At 38.8% G+C, this 18,844-nt stretch overlaps 1 protein-coding gene across 1 annotated transcript in view; it reads left to right on the top strand.

Annotated features, from left to right (window-relative positions):
- The first annotated feature begins 10,517 nt into the window (after positions 1–10,517).
- The window catches only part of GPM6A (glycoprotein M6A), a 526,020-nt gene continuing 517,693 nt past the window's right edge, over positions 10,518–18,844 (top strand). The window contains exon 1 of the mRNA XM_072623644.1: positions 10,518–10,848. Coding sequence (XP_072479745.1) covers positions 10,845–10,848 — 4 coding nt within the window. The 5' untranslated portion in view covers positions 10,518–10,844. The remainder of the gene's footprint in view (positions 10,849–18,844) is intronic.

Raw genomic sequence — 18,844 nt, 5'->3', positions numbered from 1 at the left:
CAGTTGGGGCCCAGCAGTCCGCTGATTTCAGGCTGTTGATCTTTTGATTTCTCTGTATTTTCTTTGAAATTCAGGGTGCTGACTCCCTGAACAGAAGGTACTTGGGTAAAGGAATGATATATGTGCTTGATTAAAGTGATTGTTAACCCCTTGAAAGTTGTTTTCCTTTTATGATTGCAGATCTAAGAACCTGTTATAACAGGCCACCCTGTGCATGTGGGAGTGCTTACTGACACAGCTTGTCAGAGCTAATTGTTAAATTTTCTTTTAAAAATTGATATTTCATTTTTCCTCAATTACACATAAAAACAATTTTTGACATTCGTTCTTTAAAATTTTGAGTTCCGAATTCCCTGTCTTTCCCACCTTTTCCCCTTCACTAAGAAGGCAAGTGATTTGATAAAAGTTATACATGTGCAGTCATGCAAAAAATATTTCCATATTAGTCATGAATTGTTGATGTGAGCTTTTCTACCTCAAAAATAGGCATATACACAAAATCAGGGCTTGGTTTATTGTTCTACTGGTTGTCTAGATTGAAGAAAGTCATGGAAAAATGTTAATAATGCAGATGAGACTTAAATATGTGGCCTGTGTTGGGTTTTTTTGTGGAGAGCCAGTTGTTAAATGTTTGCCAACCTACTACCGTAAAGGTTTTCTTATGGCAGGAGCAGATCAAATTCTATTGTAGGAGAGGTAATATAGAAACAGCTTGTTCTGCCTGAGAATTTCTATTCTCATGATCCAGTTCTTCCATGCTTTCCATTAATTGTCTCTTAGATTTGAGTGTTCTCTATTCTCACCTCTGCCTCCTGGATTTCTTCATGACTCAGATCATCTCCCACTTTCTGTAAGAGGACTATCTCTGTTTTCTCCCCTGTCTTTCCTCTGAGATTATTTTCTCTCTATACTGTATATATCTATGTATAATTTCTTTTTGAAAAAAGGACATTATCTCTACCATTAGAATGTGAGCTCCCATAAGGGCAGCATAGTGTTTTTGCTTTTCTTTGACCCCGGAGAGCCCGGAGACCCCGGAGAAGGATCATACACCACCTGAGCCTTTTGAGACAGCTGTATCAAGCTCTGATTGTATTAGGCCTCTTGATCTTAGCTCTGATTGTATTAGGCGACCTTTTCCCCTTCTTTGTTTAGCGAGGATCGCCTTTAAGGTAAAATTGATAAGAATGCATAGTGGCTGTTTGTTTTGGTATAGCTGCTGCCAGGTACTTACAAATGCTTGATTAACATCTGTAAGGAACCTGAACTTTACGGATTTTTTCTTTATAACAAACACAGAAGCATTCCAGGGTGCTGATTGCTCCTTAACCAGTATTTGTAATGCCTGGAGTTTTTCTGGAGTCAGGGACCATTGCTCCACCCAAATCGGGGTGTCTGACTTCCAATTCAAGGGTGGGGACTCCAGAGCAACAGCAATGGCCCTTACTAAAAATTTGATAACCTCATCCCGAGGCGGCTCATAATGTCCCTGCCCCAGATGTTAAAACTAAACATGGTAAGCACTTAATTAAAGTTAATTGACTACCTCATGGATTTTCTTCCATCATAAGCTTCTAAGGTTTTGAAGAAATTTGAATTCAGCCAGGGTAGCCAAGTAAATGGGCAGCTAGGTGGTGCAGAATATAGAACATCCAACCTGGAGTCAGGAACACATGCTAGCTGTGTGACCCTAGGCAAGTCCCATAACCCTGCTTGCCTCAGTTTCCTCATCTGTAAAATGAGTTGGAGAAGGAAATGGCAAACCACTCCAATGATCTTTGTCAAGCAAACCCCAAATGGATTCATAAAGATTGGACACAACTGAAATGACTGAATAACAACAACCACCAAATCAATACTCTGGCATCAGGGAACCCTAGAGTTTTAAAAATATTCATTGATAAAACTTGATTCATAAGATGACAGGATTTTGAGACTGAAGCAAGTTTAAAGATTATCTAGTCCAATCATTTAATTTTACAAATCAGGAAACTGAGAAACAGAGAGATTAAGTGGTTTTCCAAAGATCATACACGAAATAGATCACAGAGCTTAGCAGAGCCAGGATTTGAAAGCAGGTTTTCATATTCCTAGTACGGTGATTTTTTCCCCCATGATATTTTATAAGGTATCTTAAGAATCAAACTAATAGCTTATAATAGCTCAAGCTATTAAAATTTTAAACTGCACTAAGATTTTTGGGACATCCTGTTCTGTCTTTTTCCTCAATCAATTAGTGAATTTTAAAAACTAGTCATTGGAAAGCTACTTCAAGTCATGTTATACCTCAGATTTCATATTAGGATTAGATTTCGACACTGAGTTGCAGAAAATTGTAGAGTCTACAGGTTTTTATTCCTATTTATCTGACCCATGTAGCCATGATATACCTTCACTGAAAATAGATACTAAGGAAGATAATCAAGACTTTTTAAAAAAGTTTTTAAATTGCCTTTTGTTTTCATGTCACAATTATTTCTGAGAAAACTCTCCTGACAATGGTCCAGACTGAACTCTTTGTTGTAACAAAGAAAAATTAAAAAGAAAACATTAGATCATCTCTTCATTTGACAATTTATACATTCTGCACCAATAGTCCCCCACCTTTCTGCCCCCAAAAGGGAGATGTATAATTTTCTGTTCTTTATATTGTCCATTGGTTTTTCATTTGCTCTTTCCTTAATGATCCTTTCAATTACAATACTGGAATCATTGACTAAATTGTTCTTTTTTTTATTGTTTCTTCTGCATATCTTCTTATATTTTTCTAAATTCCTCCTAGAAGAAATTTCTTCTTTTTTAAAAAACTTTTTAAGGAAGATTAACATTTATTCATATAATAAGGAAAGCAATAAACATCTTGAAAGCATTAGAGATATATATGATCCTTTGATATACACTGTATTCTGGAGAGGGCAAAATATAAATATATTTGGACTTCTTAACATAGTGATAGCTGAAAACATAGTGATTGGCCTTAACCATGCCAGGGGGAGAATAAAACATTGTTTCTTAATAATGATGTCACCATCCAGATAATGTGCTTTCATAATTAAGTTGTCATTAGCAATATAGTATAATGGACTACAGATTTTTTTCTTATCCCTCACCAATGTCTCCAGTCAATTTAGGATGTTGCTTAGGTGGATGAAATTTCTTCTTGCACAATCATATTAAAATACATTCTTGTGCCACAGGTTTTTTTTAAGAGCCATTCTCTAATTATAAGATCATAAACCTAGAAGGAAACCAAGAAGCCAACTAGTTCAATCCCTCCATTTGCAGATGAGGAAACTGAGGCCCAAAGTGGTTAATTGACTTGCTCAAGGTAACCTAGGTAGTATCAGAGACGATATTTGGATCATATTTTCTGACTATAGAGGCAGTACTTCTTTCCAATGAGCCACACTGACTTTGTTCACATTATTATGGTAATTGTTTTCTTGATGTTGAATTATCTTTGCTTCCCTTATGTGAATACAACTTGGTTATAGTGAATTTTCTGGACACATTTATGCAGTCTTTTTGTACTGATTATATTTATAATTTGACACACACACACACACACACACACACACACACACTTTTTTTAACCTTTTGCTTCCCTGGTTTTGGTACTAGGACCATTTTGATTTCTTAAATAGAATTTGGTAGACTTTTTTCTTTTTCAGTTCTTGAGAATACTTGTGTCAGAAGTTTTAGTTATTCTTAAATTCATCTCATCCAGGTTTTTTCCTTCTCCCTTTGGCAATTGACTTAGTTCTGTGTGTGTGTGTGTGTGTGTGTGTGTGTGTGTGTGTCTAGGTTAAGATCTTTTTTATTAGGAAATTTTGGGAATTTTCCAAATCAATTCAAGTTAACAATTACATACTGATTAAGCACCTACTATGTGCCAGACATTTTGCTAAGCACTAGGGATACAAAGAATGACAAAAAGATAATCCTTGCCCTCAAAACAAGGTACAGAGTTGATGGAAAACACTTTCAGAAGAGAGTTTACTAGTTGGAGGTACCAGGAAGGTCTTTGGGATAGGTGAGATTTGAGCTGAATCTTGAAGTATGTCAGGCAAACTAAGAAGTGGATGTGAGGGGGGAATTCCAGGTATGAGGGGGATCATCTAGCACCAAGGCCAGATAGAGAGAGGTGAAATGTCATGATGAAGAAACTGCAAGATATCCACTACTGCTGGAATGTAGAGTGCATGAAACAGAATAAGGCATTAAGAAGACTGGAAATGTAAGGAGACAAGATGATGAAAAGTTTTAAGGGACAAAGAAATCTGCATTTAATTTTGGAGGTAGGATGGAACCATTGGAGGTCATTGAAAGGGAGAGGTATATGATGTGGTCAGGTCTATACTCTAGAAAAATCCCTTGAGTACAGGACGAAATATACTTATTGGAACACTCATTTCCAAAAAAACATTATTTTTCCTTTTCATACCTTTTCTTATTCATTTTCCCATTTTTTAGGGTATTCAAAACCTAAGTTTCCTATATCAAACTTAGTGCTTAAACAGCCATTTGGTATTGCCTCTTTTTCATACCATTTGGGGCTTCTGGAAGACATAAACTTTGCTCTTGCCTCTAACCAACCCATGGATGATAAGATTTTGATTAGTGGATGACAATATGGGATATTTTTACATTGCATATTCAAGGTCATTCATAAGTGAAATCACTTCTCTGTATTTATCTCACATCTATAAATAAGGGTTATATTTGATATTGAGATTGACTATTCTCTGCAAACATGTTATAATACACAAGCTTATCTACATCCTAATAGAAAGTCATACAGAATACCCAGAAATAGCTCATTTTTGTTTTTTCTAAATTTCTAGTATACTAAATAGCTCAGTGGATAAAGTGCTGGGCCTGGAGTCAAGAAGACCTGAGTTTAAATGTGACCTCAGATACTTATTAGCTGTAGGACTCTTGGCAAGTAAGCAATCTCTTTGTGCTTTAATCTACTGCAGAAGGAATGGCAAACCACTCTAATATCTTTGCCAAGAAAACCCCATGGCCAATATGGTGTATGGAGACCCAAAGAGTTAGACACAAGCAAACAACAATAATAAAGTATATTATTTTTAAGGAAACCTGATAGAAAATAAATTTCAATTTTGAAGAATGGACAAAGAGGTCAAAAGTTGTCTTCATTTTGTCCCTAGACAATTTATTGATCATCTTTGTTGAAATTTCCATGAGTTGGTTGTCTTGTTAATATCACCATATAAATTTCTCACCCAACTCTGCTTTTGACTCTTGACTTCACCATCAATCCACAGCTGCCTCCTTATCCTAGCAGTTTCTTCAGTCCCTATTGCTGTCTCACTCTGCAGTATCCTTCTGCCTCTGTGGCCCCAAAAACTATGGGAAGTTCTTCCATTATGTCTCATTATGAGGGAGGGCCTGGGTCATCTACCCTTCATTCCCCTCCCATCAGCTCTGCTTCTGACTCTTCAGACTACCCAAGGGTGCCTCCTCACTCCTCCTTTTCAGTTCTCTTTTATTCGTGGTCTTCACCCATTAGGGCATAATCTCTTTGAGTGCTGGGACTCTTTTTTGCTTACATTTGTATCCCTAGTACTTAGCACAGAGCCTAGCATATAGTAAACCTTTGATAAATGCTTGTTGACCAACTGAATGACACCTTAATCTCTAATACTGTGATAGATTTCTGAAAGGTTCGTTGAAATGTTCAGCATTCATAGCTTTCACGAAAAATGCGGTTATAATAGAATACTGAATTATTTTTATCAGAAAGTTATTTTCTTTTAAGTATACATTTTTAAATGATTTGTTGCCATCTTGTGCTATTTTATATAAAGCTTGGAGTCATTGCATCCCTCTTCCCTTCAGTAGTATATTCCTTTTTTAACCTATGTGACAGATTTTTTAAAGCAAACTTTCCTTAAGTATACTTTTCCATTATGTAATGAATGCTTCTTTAAATATGATTTCTGTACTGTTATTATTATATATTATAGACTCATATAGCACTTTAAGGGTTTACAGAGTATTTTAATATGCATTACCTCATTTAATAATCATAATAGTTAGCATTTATATAGCCCTCTTAAGGTTTTGCAACCTTAAGGCTGGCAAAAAACTTAACATATTCTGTGAAAATGAAGCCCAGAGAGGTTGTGACTTGCCAAAAGGGACCTGAAGATAGTAGATGAAGAGTGAATCTGAGAGTAAAACCTAGGTCTTCTGACTTAAATCCCATTCTCTTTTTCTATATCTCACCACCTTGTAGATTTGGATCATGGTGATGGCCCTGTCACTAATTTACTATTAGACCTTGGTCTACAACAAGCATGTGAAGACTTCCCCCAGGAAGAATGTGTAGATGAGAACAATTTGTTCCAATGACCACGAAAGAAGCTGAAACAGGCACCGTGAAGCACTTAGAAGTGGTCAGGTATTGAAGGCACCAAGGTCATTTGTTGCGTCCCAGGCTGTAGACAGAAGTCTTTCCATTTTTGTCATTCCATTTGTAATGCTAATTAGAAAGTTAAATATATTCCCCACCCACTGATGAGCCTGCCCATTCAGGGAAGCTTAATTAGGGGAGGCCCATACCTTTTGTTAATTTCTAATGCACTGGTTCTCAAGGGTTGTGATGCCCTCTGGTTCTAAAAAGTGTATAAATACTCTGAGGTGATGTTTTACTTTGGGGCTTACTCATTGGAAGTGTTTGTTTGGTTAGATGAGACTCTGGGTAGACACTAAGGAGCACCCGCCCAATTCCCCTTTGAAAACCCAGGTGTTGGTGCTTCTCTCTCTGGTAACTATGTATGTACGGTCAGACGGTTGGATCTGTTTGTTGATCTGTGATGGATGTATTGCTTACAGTCAGACAGTTGGAAGCCATGTCTGTTGGTTATTATTTCTTTGTATTTTCTCTGAAGTTCAGAGTTCTAACTTTTTCCCCTAAACTAAGTGAATGATATATGAGCTTGATTAAAGTGATTGTTGACCCCTCAAAAGTTGTCTTTCCTTTTAGAAAAGCAGAGCTAAGAACTTGTATAGTAGGCCCTCCTGTGTATGCCAGGGTCCTTGCTGTTATATCATTGGACTTTGATGACTCTGGTTGATGACTCTGGAAGAGAGAGTGAGGCTGATAACTTTGTGCAACTCTGCTTCACTTAAATACAATTCATGCATGAATCAAGACATCATTCCATGATGTCACTGGTCCTCTTTGAAAACGTATGATGAACAAAAACAACAACATACATTAAATCATTTGATTCCCACAACAAACCTATAGGATAGAGATTGCAGGTATTTTTATAACAAATATACAGATGTAAAAATTGAGGAAGATTAGATGACTTGCCCATGGTCATATGAATAGTAAGTATAAGTGATGAAATTAAAACCCAGATCCCTCTTGACTCCAAAACAGATCATAGTTTTGGAGATGGAAGGGACCTCAGAGGCCATTACTCAGAGTTTATGCCAATTTCCTCATTTTATAGATGAGGAGAGTGAGGTCCATGAGGAGGTTAAGTGACTTGGTGAAGCAATATGCAGAAACAAGAGAGCACAGAAGCCTTATGTTTGATAAGCCTAGCTATTGAGATAACAATTCACTATTCAACAAAATTGTTGGGAAAACTGGACAGTAGTCTGGCAGAAACTAGGTGTAGACCAACATCTTACCAGTGTATATGTGTTTGGACTTGAGTATAATTAAGATCCAAATAGGTACATGATTTAGACTTATAGGGTGAAATCATAAGCTAATTAGAGGGGCATGGGGAAAAAATACCTGTCAGATTTATGGATAGAAAAGAGCTCATGATCAACAAGATAGATAGAGGTTCATAGGAGATAAAATGGACAGTTTTGACTACGTGAAATTAAAAAGATTTTACACAAACAAAACTAATGCAGCTAAAATTAGAATGAAATTGGGAAAAATATCTTTGCAGCAAGTTTCTCTGATAAAAGTCTGATTTCTAAGATATATAGGAAAGTAATTCAAATTTATTGAAATAAGAACCATTCCCAAATTGATAGTCAAAGACTATGGATAGGCAGTTTTTAAAAAGAAGATGTCCATATAAAAATGCTCTAAATCAGTAATAGACAAGTAAAAATTAAGACAATTCTGAGGAATCCTCTCACACATTATACATTCAAATAGCACATTAAGGTTTGCAGAGTACTTCAATATACACTGCCTCATCTAATTATAGTTAGCATTTATATAGTCCTTTAAGATTTTTCAATCTTTAATGAAGGACAAAAAAGAAAGATGATAAATCCTGGAGTAGCTGTGGGAAAACTGGTACATTAATATTTTGTTGGTGAAACTGTGAACTAGTCTAGACATTCTGGGAAGCAATTTGATTCTATGTGCCCAAATCTATTAAACTGTGCATTCCCTTTGGTCCAGTGATACCATTGCTAGCTCTATACCCTAAAGAGATCAAAGAAATAGAAAAAAGATCTACATACATGAAAATATTTTTAACAGCTCTTTTTTGTGGTGGCAAAGAATTGGAATGCTGAAAAGATGCCTTTCAATTAGGAAATGGCTGAACAAGTTGTGGTATATGAATGTGATAGAACAATACTATATCATTAGAAACAATGGTTTCAGAAGAACATAGGAAGATTTGTATGAACTGATGCAAAATGAAGTGAGCAGAAACAGAACAATTTATACAACAGCAATACTGTAAAGACAGATAAACTTGGAAAGACTAAGGAACTCTGATCAATGCAATGACCAACCACAATTCCAAAAGACATATGATGAAACATTCTACCCACCTCCAGATAGAGAAGTGATAGACTCAGAGTATAAATTGAGGGTGTATGTGTGTGTGTGTGTGTGTGTGTGTGTGTGTGTGTGTGTGTGTGTGTGTGTGTGTGTGTTTTGGACCCAACTAATGTAGGAATTCATTTTTCTTGACTGAATGTTTTTTCTAACAGATTTCATTTCATTTTGTTTTCTTAAAAAGGGAGGTGGGAAGCAGATGGTTTGGAATTGAAAATAATTTTTTAAAGTGACTTGGTCACTTCTTCATATGCTTTAAGATAGGATTTGAAACTAGATCCTCAAGCTCCAGAGTGAATTTTTTTTCTGTTGTCATACTGTCCAGAACTAGGTTCCTTTAAATATGTACTTATTATGGAACTTTACATATTTTCATGTGCATCTTCACTTCTTTCCCTATTACAGTAAATGGTCTTCTTGTGCAGCGTCCATAGTAGAGATGTATGTTTGGTATAGCACACCCCTTGAATACAATGGAAGCATAATAAACTCTGGTGATGGACTTCGAAAAATAACTTCCAGTGTCAGTCAGTGGCAGAACCAGGGCATCAGTCCTCAGGATGATATAACATTAAGGCTATAACAGACCTTAGAAATTATTTAGTCCAGCCTCCTCCATTCATGAAGTCACTGAAATACACTGGTTAGGTGACATGTAGGAGAGCCAAAGCTGGAAAGCAGATGTCTTCCTGTGCACTGAACACTTTCTTCTTCTATACCACAAGTCCTGGACTTGTTTTCTTTTTTCCCCAATTATTTTTAAGGCCTTTCAAAACTTTACCTTCATAACCATGCACAGGTAGTGCAACATATTCAACATGCAAACCAGAATGGGCAACTGTTGGCAATTTTCATCCAAAATAATATGATGCCTATTGATGGGATTATTCCCATGAGTTTTAGCCCTCCACTTAACAAGAAAACCAGATGTAACTCTCTCAGAGATTGGGGAATGTTGGAAACAGAACTGTCCACCTGAAGCCAGACCCACCTTTTTCCCTTGCTTCAAGTCCAAACCTTTGGACACAGTTCCAAAAGTTGGGTTACTCTAACAACCAGAGCTCAGAGCACTCCAGGACAAGCCATCACCAGGACATTTTTTACTAAATTGTTATTTATAATGAATAAAAATATTTATAGGGCACATTAAATGTTGAATGATTGCTCCAGAGGCAGTTGTCACCTATCCTGCCCAAAGGCTGGATGACCACTTAACCTATATGTGATTACAGATCTACAACTGTGAGGGTTCTCAGGGGCAATGGAATCCAGTCCCCTTATTTTACAGATGGGGAAACTGAAGCTCAATGATTTGTCCAGGATCACCTGGGTAGCAGAGATTGGAAACCAGGTCCTCTAACTCAAGAGTCAGTTCAGCATGTCATAGTGGGAATTCTTTTGTTGTTATGGGTAGAACTGGACAGCCTCAGAAATCCCTTCCAATTCTAAAATTTTATGGGGGATGAGAAATAGGGTGGAAGGGCTTCAAACTGAAGAGTCAGTCAATGTTCCCAAACAGGTACCATATACCCAAATGTCACAGCTCTGAAACCACCACACTTATACTGGTTGATCCCTTTACCTTTTTCTGAAATCTCCGCCACAGCTGTGTGGAAACTTTGTTACTTGGTCACAGTGATTTCCTGGTGTATGTGAGGAGGGATGTGGGTGAGGATGAACAGATGAGTGCAGCGGGTCTGGACTGAGAAGGACTGGCATAGGGGAAAAGTTGAGCAAAGGGTCGGAAGAGGGGGACTGCACAGGGGAGGAGAGAGGAATTACGGGGCGGGGGATTCCTCTAGTGTGGCAAGGCAGGTGAAAAAGAGGAGGGGTTTGGTGCGGCCGCCTTTAGTTGACTGACGCCAGAGGGAGATCTCCACTGGGAGGGGAGAGGGGCGTGAGGGCCGGTAGCAGCCCCGAGAGCTTGTGTTCCTGGGCAGGGGAGAGCAGCTGGCCGCTCCACAAACTTCAGTCTGCCACGGCAGCCTGGCATTCACAAGCTGCAGAGCCCAAGGAAGGAAGGGCAGCAAGACTTGGAGCGATGGGTGAGTGGGGGCTTCCGCGGCTTATTGTCCCTTGAGCACAGCGGCGTTGGTGGAATCGCTAGCGTTGGGAATTGGGGGAGCATGGGGCGGGGGGAGAGAAAGCAGAGCCTCCTTCTTGGCCCACTCCAGCTTGGCCGCCGCCCACTCGTTGCTTCCCGCTGGGTCCTTCCCAGCGACGGTGGGAAGCATGGGTATGGGGTGGAGAGGCAGGGTTGGGGTGGTCTGGAGGCGCCAACGCCCCTCTCCTTCCTGAAGACTCTCGGCCTCGTTCACCGGAGGCCAGAGTAACCAGATGATAATAAAGGGGGTCCCCTTTGAATGGAGCAGTGCACAGAGGGCTCAGGGGTGCGTGGAGGGGAGGGTGGGAGGGTACACCTGGACGATCGGCTCGTTGATGGTGCCTAGGTAGCGGCCAGCAGGCGAGATATCCAAAATATCCCTAGGATCAGAAAGAGAATTGGGATCCAGTTCCCCCTTTTACCTGGCCGGAAAGGAGTTTCATAGCTCAGTTAATGGAGAGGAGAATCCTCATGCAAACTCCATCAAACTTGTAGTTTATGGGAAGTCAACTTGAATGTTTGAAGGTGTTGTGGGGGTAGGGTGGAGGGCATTTCTGGCCCCGGTACAACAGGAACGCCGTGGATCCGAAGGTTTGCTGTAGGAGTCAGAGGGAGCAGAGGGTCAATTTCCTCAAACTTTGGAAATTCCAAATGGTGGGAGAAGGACCTGTGCCGCATGTTTTGCTTTGGTGACTGCTGGGGATGTAGCTCTGTCACATTTTGAGCGCCAGATTCATTGCCTGAACGGACAGGTACAAAAGAGGACAAAATAGTTATTTGAACCTGAACCTGAGAGAGAGGAGGTGGGTCCAGGAGAAAGTGTGTGTTGTGTTGGGAGGGGTGGGGTGGGGCGGGAAAAGAAGGGGATTGCTTTGGAGAAAGTATTTGGCTTAACCCGTCCAGAATTTCCGGAGTTTACCATAGCCAGGTTTCGTCTCCAAGAGATGAGACTTGAATTCAAGTCTTTTGGCTCCTGGTCCAACACCATTATCACTAACCACATCTCAGAAACAAACAGTCCTTTAAACACAACAGACTTGTTGGAGGCTTTTCCTCTGCTACAGTGGGACGCATCTTGTAAATTTTGGCAGGATTCACTCTTGTTAGTCATAGGAGTCGAAGGAAAAGGTCTCAGAAAAGCAAACCAAAAATATTTCCTAATCGAGTATAGCGTATAAGAATTGTGAGTACTGCTAGAAATGGGGCTATGTAGGTTTACCAGAATAAACACAACAGAATGTCCTCATTTAACTTGTAGCACTAAAAGTACCATGCAAATCCATCACAGGATTGAGGATCAAGGCGGTATGCAGGAATTTTGTATTAATGGGGCCCCAGAAATAGTTGTGGAACACACTAGGGCCATTGGCTGACAGAACTGTCAATCAGCAACAATTATCAGTAGTTATCTTTGGTTGTTATTCCAACCTGTTGATTATTACCAGTGAAAGGGACCTCAGGAATATTGGAGGACGTTGTGAAGGCTCTTCTTATCCAACCCTTCTACTGAATTCACCCAAGAATGTCCCAAGCAGCAATCGACAATCAAAAGATGTCCAGTGCTGCTCCCAAATTGTTTGGAATGACTTCTTTTCAAGTAACTGAAAGCAGGTGATGTGTGTATGTTTGTCCTTTGTTGCTGAAAAAGACCATGCCATCAGAGAAATAATGACATGACTTGCACTTGACTTTGTTTTGAGTGAGGGAAGGCTGTGCAGGTCACCAGCCTCACTTCTCCTCCAGACCATCCGAATCCAGTGACCAGACATTCATCAGGATGACTGGAGATGACCCAGGATGAGGCAATTGGGGTTAAGTGATTTGCCCAAGGTCACACAGCTAGTGAGTGTCAAGTGTCTGAGGTAAGATTTGAACTCAGGTCCTCCTGACTACTGCACTGGTGCTGTACCCACTGCACCACCTAGTTGCCCCTCAACAACTTTGTAAGTTAAATGCCAATATTAGTTCCATTTTATAGATGATGAAATAGGTTGAGATGTTAAGTGACTTGCCTGGCACACCACCCAGTTAGTTGTGAGAATAAAATGGGGCGTGAATTTGGATCAAGGCAACCCGATAAAGGTAGCTGAATGAATGGGCCTAGATTTATAACAGCTGGAATTAGGAGCCAGTAAAAAACATTTTCTCACTTGGCTTCTCTTTCTTTCAAAAGACCTTCAAAAATCTTTCAAAGTCAGCAAAATAAAAAAAAGAGATAGTGCTTTGTTACCTTTAGAAAGATGTCCAACAAGAGAAAAGAAAGGGCTACAAGCAAACGGGAAAAGCTGAGTTGATTGCATTAAGAGAGAGCCACACAGGGAGCACAAAAACCTTTCATGCACAATCAATGTCAGTAAGCAGGAAGCCATCTTAAACTGGCGGTGTTACAAATGAAATTGATCTTTTAAAGGAAGTCAGCATTACTGAGGCCAGCATGGCTGTCCAATTGTATTTGCCTTGTCCCTGAAGCACAAATTGAGCAAATTCTTTGCCTCTGTTGCGTGGTGGAGAAATGGGGGGATGTTAATCGAATATTGTAATTAAAAGAGTAATCATACATATTATACACAAGGCCCTCACAGAACTGTGAAATAGGGGACGGGAGTCTTAGATGGGAGTAGGGGCATAAATACAAAGAAGAATACAAAAGCATGGCATGGAAACCTGGAGACCAGTGCCAGGAAGGCTAAAACCCCAGAATAAGTTGAGGTTCATGAAACTTGCCAAATTCAACTAAAAGTGGTTTTTTTGGGGGGGGGGGAAGAGAAATGGAGTGTGACAAGAAGAAGACAAGGAGACAAGCCTATTGATTGAGATGGATCAGGGTAATTTTTATGGAGAAATTGGGTCTACACAGCAGCTACTTTGTGATCTGTCTCCATTAGCAAGGAGAGCAGGAGATGATAGTTCAATGAAAAGCTCAGGGACTGATTGGAGTCAGAGGACTCAAGTTCAGTTGCTGACCTTGCCACTTAATAATTGTGTGACATTGAGCAAAATTCAGTCTTTACCTCTTTGGGCCTCACTTCCTCACAGGTAAAATAAGGGGTATGATTAAATGATCCTCCCAGTTCTAAATCTATCACCCTATGATCTCCAGACTGGGAAAGGTAGTAAAAACACATAGTTAATAAAAAGAGCACCTGGTAACTCTAAATTACAGTCTAAGTGTTCTGGCCTCCACCTATTTCCAGAACACTATTGCTACAGAACTCCTTTATGTATCTCCGTTATACTACCTTCTGATAGATCATTGGACCATCAATTTAGAGTTGCAAGGGATCCAGTTCAACCCCCTCCACAGGTTTATCATTATAAGTTAAAATATCTACTAATCACAACAAATGAAATTTTCTGTGATAACCTAGTTCAAATTTTTGCTTTTTTTCAGTGATTGATAACTCCTCAAATGTTATTTGTACTTGATTACTTTTCATTAGGAATGAAAAGTTTAATAACAGAACAGGTGTAGATTAACCTATTGTATTCTTTAGCATAATATCCAATTTAAAAACAAATCACCCCAAACCTTTTTTTTAAAATAAGTTAACAATTTGTTGGCTTTAACTGATATGTTAAGGGCAATTCTTATTTACATTTGACCCCTTTTTTCTATTGTACAAAGCTCTATTTTAGCCAGTTGGGGGAAGGGGAAGGGTTTGAAAAAGAAAGCAAAGCTAAATGAAATAAGTTTAACTCTAAGCACAGAATTAGCTTGGCATCAGCATCTTAGCTGAATTTTTTTAGGGCACTGTGAAGCATGTTAACTATCTTCTTTTGTTTCAAGCAGTTTGATTTTGAGGTCAGCTTAGTTTTAGATACTAAAGGGACATGGAAATAAGGCTCAACATGGTGAAACTGCTTTATTGAAATTTCAAAAGGACTGTCAAAGAAAAGCCAAGCCCCAAAGCATTTAATACCAAACGAGTATATTTTACTAATAGAAATAATGCCAGAGAGAATTAGAAAATCCCACAATTCAGAAGGTTCCTCAAAACAAATGCTTCTGAGCTCCTTTCTATGTATCGCACTGAAAGAAACCATCTTCCCCCTACCTTTATTCTTTCTGTTTAGTCTCAGATAAGCCAATGCTCATATTTATTACCTGTCTTGTCCTTGAAAAATGTCACTTTGCTGGTTTTGCAAGATTTATTACGCTCTGGATAACCTCTGCTTCCTTAAGGCTCTGTCAATTGGCCTTAAAACTAATGCATTACACCTTTGTATTCCTTGACTTACTGCATGCTCCCCCTCTCCTGGCTTTATCCTTTCCAGATGATCTCAGATGGCTAAATTTTCATTTGGTGTTTCTATTTCTAATTTCTAAATTTCTATTGGTGTTTATGCAGTGTTTAAAGCTAATGATGGTACACTAGGTGCATTTTGGGATCACTGTTATCACCTTTAGGATATTTTAGTGGTACACGTTTATTGAGACTCAACACAAACTTAAAAATAATAGTGTGTCTTTCAAGAAATTATCAAGGAAAACTGCTCTCATGTCCTGAAATCAGAGGGCAAAATAGGCACTAAAAGAATTCACTGATCACCTCAGGAAAGAATCCCAAAATAAAAACTCCAGAACAGTGTGTAGGGAGCAGGGGGAGGGGATGGAGATTGCCCGTTCTCAAGCAAAGGCTGACTATTTGTGCAGATGTTATTTCATGAGGAAATAGATGTTCTTTTACAGATGTCATTTGGACTATATGGCCACTGAGGTCCATCTAACTTAAAAATTCTGTGATCTGAAAATTTGCATAAAGTGGAAAGCTAACAAAAGTTTTATAGTTTATTTTTTAGTTGGACTTAAGCATTATTCAGATTACGGTAAATATAAATTTACTTTTTCTAGATGATGGGGGATGTAGGAAGAGTGATTCAATAGTGGATATTTTTATGCTGTTTTAATAGAAGAATGTGAAACATTGATATGAGGACCACAGATAAACTAGGGACTAAAACAAATCTTTTGCTCCTCTGATTTAGATATCTACAGTCAAGTCAAGTCAACAAGTATTTATTAAGCACCTACTATGTGCCAGGTACCATACAAATTGCTGGAGATACAAAGAAAAGCAAAAACAGTCTCTTCTTTCAAGGAAGTCAGTCTGTTGGGGGAAGACAGTATGCAAACAACTATGAATAAACAGGATATAGACAGGTTAAATTAAAGATAATCTCAGAAATAAGGCACTCTAAGGTCTTTAAGAATCCCAAAATTTGGATTGACATGAATTTTCTAGTGTTGCTGTCTGTATCTCAAAGAAGATTCTCCTCTTACCTCCCTGTCACTGAGATCCAAAGAGGAATTTAAAATCTTGAGATAACAGAGAATCAACAATAATGATGATCAAGTAACAATTGATTTTTGTGGTTGTTTTAAGGTTTACTAAGTACTCTGGTACCGTATCTCATTTGAACCTCACAACAATCCTGTGAAGTAGTTACTATTCTCCCCATTTTACAGAAGAGAAAACTGAGGAGAGGAGAGATTAAGTGACTTGCCCCAGATCACACAGATAATAAGTATCCTCTCTAACTCTTGATTCATTATTCTGCTGTTGCACTTCTGAGGCAGGATTTGGACCTAACCCTTCCTGATTCTGCAGTTCGGGACTCTATTTATTCTACCTAAGGATTAATAGTAATAAGATTAATAGCTAACATTTACATACCTACTTACAGTACACAGTAGGTCCCTGTCAGAGGTCATGAGTTAGTTTCTGGGCAAAGGTCTATTATTTTGATGTAACCTGTTTTCAGGACATTGAAAAATAAGTGGAATTTACCATCAGCTGTTGTACTGCCTTGGCAATGAAGTAGAATGCATGGAAGGGGATAGAATTTTACTGCCATGGTGATCATATTCTACTTTAGTTAATACAGGAAAGGACTGAAGGGAGCCAGGGCCATAGGTGAGCCAAGGACTTGGTAGAGGTGTGAAACCAAGGGAAAGGAAACCAAGTGGGAAGTTGAGTGAAAGACCAATAGCGTAGGGTTGTCTTAGTGCAAGGCCCAGTGGGAAGTAGGATCTCTGAGATCATGGTCTGTATACCTGTAGCATGTAGGAGGGTGCCTCACCCTTAATGCTTATTTAATAAAAGCTCATTGAGAGCAGGAGTGATTCCTTTTTTGTCTTTGTGCTCCTAATGCATAATACTTCCTTGCATGTAGACGATGGCTGATAAGTGCCTGTTGATTGATTATTAAATGTTTGTTGGATTATATTATATTGGATACATACGGAGGAGGAAGTGAGAGTCAAGGAGAAAAGGGTAGATGGATGGGCACAGAGAGCAGGAGATCAGAGATCTGCCCATCATTTTGCCAAGATCCAGGCATCCAACTTTTTCTCTTCTTTAGATTCCTTTCCCAACAAACAGCACTCAGTGATACCTGTTCTCAGTCCTTCTGATTCAGAGCCTCAGGTATCTGGCATCTCCTCTTAGGATTCCTTCCCATTATCTCTACTTTATCTTTCTCTTTTCAGCTAGATAATGTTTACTTCTGTACTGGCTGACTCACTTCTCAGCATTAGTTATTGCCTTCCTTCCTTCCTTCTGAACACTCTTCTGGGAGAGGGCAGGACTTTCCTCTCCATTGCTGGCTAACTTCTGGCAGGCATAGGGACTCCCTATAGAGCTGAGCCTGGAAGAACAGGGTAGCTAACATTTGGAGATGAAACCTGAAACTGTTCTGGTGAATCTATGTCTGAAAATACATATAACATACATACACAGACACACACAATTGCATTAAATGGGCACTTTAGTTTACACAGTGTAGATATAATTAAGGCAGTGTTGTAATAGACAGGGAGACTGACATGCTTGCTTTGTGGCCCAAGGTAAGTCATTTAACCTTTCAATGTCTCATACAACTGTTTGTAAGTTTCAGAAGCATTGCAGATTGGCATTGATGAAGGGACATTCCTTGTGAGGAGTTTTCTGTTCCAGTGAAATAAGTGTTGGCCCAAAGACTCAGTGAAAAGGGAAGCATGGACAAACAATGGGTAAATATTCTACATCATGGAACTGAGAGACAGAATTTGAAGTATTTGTTGCTGTTGAATTCAAGTAGGGAAATTAAGTCCTCAATATACTTTACATTCAATTAACTTAATTTCAGGATATTAGACAATTGGGACTGATACTTCAGATTAATTAAGGTTCCCTCCTGTTATGTGCATTATCACTAAGATATTACTAAATGTAGTGAAAAGAAGAAAAATTTTGCCCTAAGATGAATTTTTGATAGATTAACAGAATTTCTATCTTCATAATTCTCTGTTGCAAGTTTCCTGACTTTCCCCAGGTAGTTTTCCAAAGTTTGGTTGGTAGAGTGCACAGCAGCTAGTTCATTTACAAGACTCAGTCCTGTTATTTCAACTTTGTCCTTTTCCAATGGTTAGCATGACTTCTGGTAAGTTCTCTACCATTTAGCATTTCATATAATTTCTGGACTTGGATAACATACTTGCTATCTGGGAGAATACAGTCCAGTATATTAGCTTATTTCCCTGGGTCTGCTGTTTTGGAGATTCTGGTTCTTGAAGAGGAAAAAAACCCAACATATCAAATATTCCAAAGAGAAATATTGACAGAACATTGCTGGTATATACTATTTCTGGAGATGAGTATGCATAATTTCACAGCTACCTTAGTATAACCCCTTTATTATTAGGATAGGGGTAAAGCTTTTAACTTAACATAAAATTAAAATAATAAGGATAATGCTAATATTGGTGGAGACTTGGATTGACTCTGTCATTTTAGATTGTTTGAAATTATGTAAGAAAATTGTTCATAACCATTGATCCAGCAATTATTTCACTAGCAGGCATATGCCTTAAAGAGGTCGAGGACCAAAACAAACCTCCAATATGTACAAAAATACTCATGGTGGCATTTTTTTTGTCATATTAGGTAGGGTACTGA

This window comes from Notamacropus eugenii, chromosome 7, assembly GCF_028372415.1.
Source record: "Notamacropus eugenii isolate mMacEug1 chromosome 7, mMacEug1.pri_v2, whole genome shotgun sequence".
Taxonomy (NCBI): Eukaryota; Metazoa; Chordata; class Mammalia; order Diprotodontia; family Macropodidae; genus Notamacropus; species Notamacropus eugenii.
The sequence above is the reverse complement of the archived record's forward strand: the minus strand, read 5'-3'. Positions and strand labels throughout refer to the sequence as shown.